The sequence below is a fragment of the Dipodomys merriami genome, unplaced genomic scaffold, assembly GCF_024711535.1.
Source record: "Dipodomys merriami isolate MVZ:Mamm:240054 unplaced genomic scaffold, mDipMer1.0.p SCAF_5, whole genome shotgun sequence".
NCBI lineage: Eukaryota > Metazoa > Chordata > Mammalia > Rodentia > Heteromyidae > Dipodomys > Dipodomys merriami.
Window position 1 is genome coordinate 66,320,807 of NW_027206068.1, and position 9,150 is coordinate 66,329,956.

Below are 9,150 nucleotides of genomic sequence, written 5' to 3' on the forward strand. Positions count from 1 at the left end.
TTCTATATATGTCTCCAGAATTTGAGGTTTTACTAAAGGAAATTTAGCAAGGATTTTAGAATAGTAGGGTTAAAATAGGGAAAAATAGAAAAATAAGACACATTCCCTTTTTCAGGAAATGTGAATTAAAAACTCCCAGACCTCTATTATTAAGGCATTATTATTGAAGAGAAATTGCTTTCTAAAGTAGACTAAGTCATTTGTTTGAATGTTATTTATGCTGTGAAGAAGCTTACCAAAGTATTATTTCCCATGGATTTAAAGAGCAACTTGCCTATCCTGTATCTCATTACTTTACAAGTAGCTATATCAGAATTAGTAGAGCTTTCTGAATCTTGACGTGACAAGAAACAATGTCTATAGTATTTCTTATTTTCTGACAAGGAGCTTACAGCAATTTCATCAAGAGGTAAAACTTGGCCTAGCCTTTCCTGCAGATGCCCTTTCAACAGAAACATCATGGCTGTGTCAAGTACCTTTGACTTTCTATTTGGAGTCCCCACCATACTTAACTCCTTTTGGGAAGATCACTCAGTTGTCACCAGACTTTGATGAGATCATTTGAAATATGATAATGACAGGTTTACTTAAGACCAGTGAAATTAGTCATCAGAATATGTGTGTGGGTTTCATGATGGTTCTTTATTAACCTCTGTCTTCCACCAGAGTTTTTGCCTCTCATAAGTAGAAACTTTGTCTTAATCTTACTTCTTAGACTGTATCATATCACAATGTCTAATTGGGAGAAGACAACATGAAAGCTTGAATTGTTGAATGTTTTATTTATTTATTTTTGGGGGGGTCCGGTCGTGGGGCCTGAACTCTGGGCCTGGTCACTGTCCCTCAACTCTTCAGCTCAAGGCTAATGCTCTACCACTTGAGCCATAGTGCCACTTCCAGCTTTTTTTTTTCTTTTTGCGTATGTGGTGCTGAGGAATCGAACCCAGGGCCTCATGCATGCAAGGCAAGCGCTCTACCCCTGAGCCACCTTCCCAGCCCCTGTTGAATGTTTTAATTACTATTAATGAACTTGTATGTGAACATATATTTCTGTTACTTCTTCATCAAAGAAAAAGGATTGGCAGAAATACTACATATAAAAGTAATGTGAAAAAAGAAACATTTGGACAATTAGCACAGTATTGTCAATGTAAATTAATAGCCAATGATTCTCTTGCACGATATGGAATATTGGAAAGTCTAGGGCTAATATTAGGTGGAAATGATGAGAAGTGCAAAGCAGAGGTCAGAGAACATACTTCTCTTTGGGTAAGTGCATTGGCCAATAAAATATTGTTATATTGTTTTATTATCTCCCTCATTAATGTTACTATGAGAAAGGCTTATAACTATCAAAAAGAAAAGTATATAAAAATATATACTGTTTTATGCTTTCTTCTATAACTTTTTCTTCCCACTGGTTTATTAATTTTTATGTCCAACCCACAAGCCTCGGGAGATGTTGGAAAGTTTTGGCAAGAAATTTTACTTTGCTCATCAGTGACACAGACAGACTGACAGTCAGTCACTCGTATCTATATAAGGAATCATTCACCATAATATTAAAACTTCCAGGTTGGGAAGCTTTTTCGAATCCTCGTTTAAAGTTGTTTCATTTCTCTTTTAGGTAGCCATAGTAAATAGGAGGAGAAATATTTGGGGAGAAAATCACCATTCAATACGAAGAAGGCATGTGAGAGTGTTAAAAGACAATATGCTTCTAGCATATTCATTGATGTTTTTCTATTTCCCTGCAGGTTTAAATGCTTATTTGGCCACTTGGTTGAACACAAAATGAATAACTCAACAAACTCCTCTAATAATGGCTTGGCTCTTGCCAGTCCTTATAAGACATTTGAAGTGGTCTTTATTGTCCTCGTGGCTGGGTCCCTCAGTTTGGTGACCATCATCGGGAACATCCTGGTCATGGTTTCCATTAAAGTCAACCGCCACCTCCAGACGGTCAACAACTACTTCTTGTTCAGCCTGGCCTGTGCGGACCTCATCATCGGGGTTTTCTCCATGAACTTGTACACCCTCTACACTGTGATCGGCTACTGGCCTCTGGGACCTGTGGTGTGTGACCTGTGGCTAGCCTTGGACTATGTGGTCAGCAACGCCTCGGTGATGAACCTGCTCATCATCAGCTTCGACAGGTACTTCTGTGTCACCAAACCCCTGACCTACCCCGTTAAGCGGACCACGAAAATGGCAGGGATGATGATCGCGGCTGCCTGGGTCCTCTCTTTCATCCTCTGGGCTCCGGCCATCCTCTTCTGGCAGTTCATTGTAGGGGTGAGAACTGTGGAAGATGGGGAATGCTACATTCAGTTCTTCTCCAATGCTGCCGTCACCTTCGGCACCGCCATCGCGGCCTTCTATCTCCCCGTGATCATCATGAGCGTGCTCTACTGGCATATATCCCGAGCCAGCAAGAGCAGGATCAAGAAGGAGAAGAAGGAGCCCGTGGCCAACCAGGACCCAGTGTCACCGAGCCTCGTGCAGGGAAGGATCATGAAGCCCAACAACCACAACCCGGCCGGCGGCGATGGTGGCCTGGAGCATGACAAGATCCAGAACGGCAAGTCTCAGAGGGACCCCGGGACCGCCAACTGCGTCCAGGGCGAGGAGAAAGAGAGCTCGAATGACTCCACCTCCGTCAGCGCCGTCGCCTCCAACCTGAGAGATGAGGAGGTCACCCAGGACGAAAACACAGTTTCCACTTCCCTGGGCCATTCCAAAGAGGAGAACTCCAAGCAAACGTGCATCAAAATTGTCACCAAGACCCAAAAAGGTGACTCGTGCGCGCCGACCAATGCTACTGTGGAACTCGTCGGATCCGCGGGTCCGAATGGAGAGGAGAAACAGAACATGGTAGCCCGTAAGATTGTGAAGATGACCAAACAGCCAGCCAAAAAGAAGCCTCCTCCTTCCCGCGAGAAGAAAGTGACCAGGACGATCTTGGCTATTCTGTTGGCGTTCATTATCACCTGGGCCCCCTACAATGTCATGGTGCTCATCAATACCTTCTGTGCACCCTGCATCCCCAACACGGTGTGGACCATTGGCTACTGGCTCTGCTACATCAACAGCACCATCAACCCTGCCTGCTATGCACTGTGTAATGCCACCTTCAAGAAGACCTTTAAACACCTGCTCATGTGTCACTACAAGAACATAGGCGCTACCAGGTAAAGCATCTCTGACCAGAACGAAAGGGGAGAGCTTGGGAAGGATTACATGGATCAAAGAGCTCCTGGTTGTTAAAGTCCTGCTGTTGAACGTTGTGCTCTTTGGGTGGAGGCGCTCAGCCGTGAGGAAGGGATGGTTACCCAGGCTCCTGTTCGAAGAGAACTTGCACCTTACCAAAACCCTGTTAGTTTGGAAGCAGTAAGACACTGGGAGAGACGTGTCAGAATTGTGGGATATTAAGGAACAATCTATACCATCAAGCACTCCAACGAAGAAGGGCTTCTGAATCTAGAATCTTATCAGTTTTTGCACAAGAAGAATAACCTCGTCCCTTTTCTTTTTCTTTTTTCTTTTTTTATTGTGCTCATGTGCCCATATGAGGATGAAACGACATGGTAACCTGCTAACAATGAGACTTGACATAAAGAAATACATACTGTACAATGAAGAAATAAGTCAAAGAAGAGGCAGAGATTGTCCCCAGAATGTTAGTTAGAACATCTTCTACTCTACCTATTTTGGTGTTGTTTTTTTTTCTCTCTCTCTCTTCAGCTTTTCCTTTTCTCAACACAAAAAGCTAGCAAACAGACAAAACCCCCAACTAGGTCATGTCACTACTGTTGGATTTTTTTCCCCCTAGTGCTGACATTAGATTTTATACTTCCCTGTTTTGTGCACAAGTGATACCTGCCAGGTTTAGACTAAATCCAACTAGACACAGACATGAAAATGGACACTTCATTGTTCCCCACTGTGTCATGGCATTCTTTAGGGTATAAAAATCATATAAGGACTTAATTCACTTATCCTTTTGGGGTATGTTTTTACAAAGCTGGTTTTCTTCTAACTAGCCTTTTATTCTAACAAAATTCTAATAGGTAACTATTCTAAGAGTCTACCTAACTTGGTTGAGAAACCAAAGTCATTCTCAAACTAAGGTTTTATCAACAGTCCAGTTAGAGTAAGTGTGGATGGATTTGGAAGTGAGAAAATGGGAAAACTTAAAGATATTCTCTTTAACTCTGAATCTTCCTGTTCCATGTATGAGATGTTAAGTTGGACAGGAACGCTTGACTTTGTCAGCAGGAAAAGGATATAGCTTTATTTGTTTACAATCCTAAGTAAGATTCAGGTACTGGGCCAGGCCCAAGAGAATCAAATGTAGTCAATGCCTGCTGGCAGATGATATGCAAATTATATTCCTGTGAGGTTGTCAATAACCATCCTGCTACATGCTGGAGCATCTCCTGAATATACAAATTCCATATTCCTCATAGCGACCATTCTTTCTAAGATAATTCAACTTTTAAATCCTCTGATCTCTAGAATTTTAGTAATTTTTCTGACCAAAATGTAGAAGATAAACCAAACAGAAGCAAAAGAAGCTCACTAAATCTGACAGAACATAGGAGGTGGCCATTTTCACATCATTTCTGACCACCTAATTCAACCATTAAGATTTCTCCTTAGAAATAATTATCTACATGTTCATATTATATCTTATTTTATCTATGTTAGGGACATCTATTTGATTGAAATAAACATAGAGTTGTATTTTAAGTATTTGTTTTTACCTCTCATAATTTTTTTCTTCCACTATTTGATATTATCTAAAGAAAGTCCCATTGATAGAAATTAAACTTAAAAATGTCCTTTTGAATGTCATATTCTGCATTTTAGATATATGGGTTTTATGATAGCTTGCCCAGTAATATTGATGTATGTGACCTGATGAATTTGTCCATTATCAGAAGCCTCCAACTTTAATTAGATTGTTTTGTATGACAAAATAACAAAAGCAATTTGGGAATTTTGATTTTTTTGGTTTGTTCTTTTTTGATAAGCACAAAGGAAATAACAATGTAGCTATAAGAGTCCAATTATCAACAACCTATGTACTGAATATATCTTTCCTGGCTTCTTTTTTCAATAAATTCCATTGTTTTCACAAAATCTTACATATATAAATTATAACATCAAATCATACTGATTTTTTTCTGAAATTGCTAGATTATAACTACATTTTAGATCCACATTTAGTTTTATAGTGTTTCTTTTTTTAAAAATTAATCATGGAGCCATGGAGCTTTTTAGTTTCTTCCAAAGAAAATAATCCGTTGGCCAACTGCTTCACTTTTTCATGTATTTGCATTATTGTGCTGTAGACTTAGCTTAGGTTGGGATGAGTCCCTTGGGGATTCAGGATCTTTTTGTATTTGCTCTAACACCAACCCACCATGAATGAAATTGCTACTTTCTCTCCGTTGCCATTGTATCTTTTCCTTTCTTCCTTCTGGTATCTTTCACATATAGCCACCACAACTTTATTGAAAGAGAAACTGCCACACTCAAGACAAGAATGAAAGAGAGGCTGACATCCCATGAACACCTTCCCAACCAGAATTAGAAAAAATGGAAGGGACCCTGCAGCCAATTGGAGAAATATGGAGAATATATTGAAAGATTGACATTGAGCGTGGCTGGATTTGCATTCCTGTGACTCCCAGCTGGAGGACATTTTCCCTCAAGGGACATCTAGTGATATATTGAAGCCATCTTTGATGGATGATTGAAGAGAAGACACTTGCATCTTGTGGGTTGCGGGGATCATGAATGCAACTACAGAGGCTCGCGTGCATAGGACTGGTTCCCTACTCCTGCCAAACAAAAAAATTGTTGCTAACAAATAATGTCAGTAATACCAAGGCTGACAAACTCTTATTTATACTGAAGAAAGTGTAGAGTTTTCTTCTTGTAAGTGGGAAAATAATCCCTCATCATTTTTAGAATATCAGTGGAGATTTCACAACTGCTAGGGGAAAAAAACAACAACATAATACTCACCAATTATGTGCTAGAAACATTCCTCCATTGATGCTGATTGATCTGTAATTCACCTGTTAGGTCCACAGCAAGATATTAAAAATCACCAGACCATGCAAACAGCCCACTGATATCAGTATCTTAATGAAGAGATGGTAACATTTGCCCATCCAAATGGTTGCAGTTGGTATGATCAATTTCTATCAGAAAATGCTACTTTTCCTTTCCAAAATAATGAAGAGCCTGTTAAGAAATGATATGATTCATCTCCTTTGCTTTCACTAAGCATGCCAATATGTACCAATCTTAATTTCTTCTCTCCACATAGCAATAATGTAAATTTACCAGAGTGGTCTTATCAGAGAAAGGATTGAGAATATGAACACGGCCATTCATTACTTGGGAAAAAAAAAACAAAATGATAACCTTTTTATTGGTTCATCTTTCATCTAATGCCAGAAACAAGTATTAGGAAAAGTCTCCAATATAAAAAGCTTCAAGGGATACGTTGTCTGATTTGACAGGTAGAAGTTACAGGTCCCCCTCCTCCTGCTCTTTATTCATTCACTGGTTTTTCAATCCTGAAGATATGATATTAGGCAATGTGAGAGGTTGAAATGATGGCAAATACAGTGTTAAATTTCACAGTGCAATGCCACCTGCTTTTACTTTTTTACTTTTAGCTCATCGCTAGCTGTCTCCCCTCTTCAATTTGATAATATTCTTTTCAACAACCATAGCACTAGTGTTACAAATAGATTAGGAAAGCACCCACAGCTGGATGAACTTGTGCAATGTGTATTTTCAGCATGTATATACAGTACCATGCCTCTTCAATACGCTTCTCTCAAAAGGGTGCGCGCTGTAGCATGAACTGTGTGCATATTTAATGTATCTTTCAGGAATATGCTGTATGCTTCCTACATATATATATACATATATATTCTATAAATAAAATAATAAAATGTACAATAGAAATACATATTTCTGTATGCAAATAAATATATTATACACACAAAAAAATCTCATCATGCGATGTGGTATCTGTTGCTTGGGAGTAATGAGACTTTATGTGTCCCATTTTCAAAGAAAGTAATATTTGCATTTACAGGAAGAGATTTAAGAATAGCCCAAATCCCATCCATGTTGATACTCAACTGCTTTATAATCTTAGGGACCTGGCACCGATTTTATGTAGCTCTTGTAGGAGCCAATTATTGTATCTCGTTGGTATCCTCCCCTCGTGATGATCATGATTTCTTCTCCTGTGATGAGAATCTGCCCAGCTGGAGCCGCTTCCACAGCTGTGTTGATCTCCTGTCTCACTGTCTGATGAGGCTACAGCCATCCTGTTCTCACACGGTCTGACTCGCTTCCAAATTAACTGATTTTAGTGAAGTAAAAAATAATCACACTGGGAGTAAAGGATGACCTTCAGAGGTTTGGATTCTTGCTTTATTTTTCTCTGACAAATGAGATAAAACGTTATAGGCATGATATTTCATAAGGCATCCTTTCCATTTGGATCCAATAGACTGTCCCATATATCACGTGCCAGAACTTTTCAATGAAGTACAACAATCACAACTCTCCCCCAACCTCCTGCAACACCACAAACTAGAGAGCTTGTTTCTAAGTGTGCTACATTTTGTTCCTCCAGAGCAATCCTCTTCCTTCCTCTGTTGATGGCTCAACTATCATTCACATTCCCCCAGCACATTTTCTATCGCCCCTAGAAAGTATTTGTTGCTCTAAACTGGTATAAGGTAGGTGACCCTTGTTGGCACTTGAAAGTATGTCAGCACTGAACATTTGAAAGATGGCTCCAGACTATTTTCTATCCTGTGGTCCACATTTCTGCAATGTCTAAACGTTGGATGGAGGGAGTCCAGAATTGGGTGGGTTTGTAAAGCAATCATTGGAGGGCTACCTGTGGAAGAAACACTTTCGTGATTTATGTGCTTTGCCCAGTGAACTGACTTCAGCGCAGGACTTTGATGTTCCTTTTCTTTTTCCAAACAAGGGAAAGAAAGCCAAGACCCATACAAACTAACATGCAGTGTTCTCAGATATATACAAGGTGACCACATCCTCCCCAACGAGCCAGCGCCAGCTTCCATCCTAAGAAAGGATTAGCTCAGGCAAAGTCACACATTCATGTTTTTGGTAAAACTAACACACTTGGAGTCATCAAGCCCAAGCTTTAGGCTGGCTGTGATGGCTTACACCTATAATTCTAGGTACTCAGGAGGCTGAGAACTGGAGGATTCAGATTCAAAGCCAGCCTGGGCAAAACAAACAAACAAAAAACCTGATAGACACCATTTCTAAAATAAGGTAGAAAGATACATGCTGCGTTTCTGTGAGACCACTTTTCTGGCATTTGCTAACACCGTGCTTTCCATCTAGTTAGCTGCACTTGAGAAAGTCATTTGTTATTTTTTTTGTTTGTTGCTGTTTTTGCTTGCTTCCTTTTGTATTTATTTGGGTAGTGTGTAGCTCAGAGCCTCAGGCTTGTTAAGCAAGTTCTATACTACTTGAGCCATGCCTTCCAACACTTTGCTGTACTTATTTTTCAGATAGGGTCTAGTTCTTTTTGTCCAGGGCTGGCATGAAACACTGATTCTTGGCCTTCTATATAGCTAGAGCCACCGTTAGTTACTGCAGTGCCTGGCTTATTTGTTGAGACGGGGAAGGCTCATTAGTTTTTTGCTTGGATTGACCACAATATTTCTGCTCTCTGATTCCTCATCAGCTAGAAATAAATACAGTCGTATGTCACCACACTTGGCCTTAATTTTTATATGTAGACATTTAGAAAATATCACCAGATTTATATATAGTTGCCCCCCTTTATATTGTTCTACTGTATCCACACATTCAATCATCTGAAGATTTTTTTTAATTGAAAAGGTATTTTTATATAAGTAAGAATCACAGAGGGAGAGAGGTTGATGGGGTACATTGAATGTATGTATAAAAATGTCACAATGTACCCCCGTACAACAAATGTATGCTAATAAAAATCTTTAAAAATTCAAAAAGTTATGTCTGTAGAGGTCATAGATTTTTTTCTTTTTCTTATTTTCCTCCTGAGTAATACATAGTAATTATTTACATAGTATTTATATTGCA

The 9,150-nt window shown here is 39.5% G+C and overlaps 1 protein-coding gene across 2 annotated transcripts in view; it reads left to right on the forward strand.

Annotated features, from left to right (window-relative positions):
- Positions 1 to 8,923, forward strand: part of Chrm2 (cholinergic receptor muscarinic 2) — a 132,135-nt gene extending 123,212 nt beyond the window's left edge. For both annotated transcript variants that reach the window (XM_069996855.1, XM_069996856.1), the window contains exon 3: positions 1,758 to 8,923. In XM_069996855.1, coding sequence (XP_069852956.1) covers positions 1,758 to 3,195 — 1,438 coding nt within the window. In that variant the 3' untranslated portion in view covers positions 3,196 to 8,923. The remainder of the gene's footprint in view (positions 1 to 1,757) is intronic.
- Positions 8,924 to 9,150: the final 227 nt, after the last annotated feature.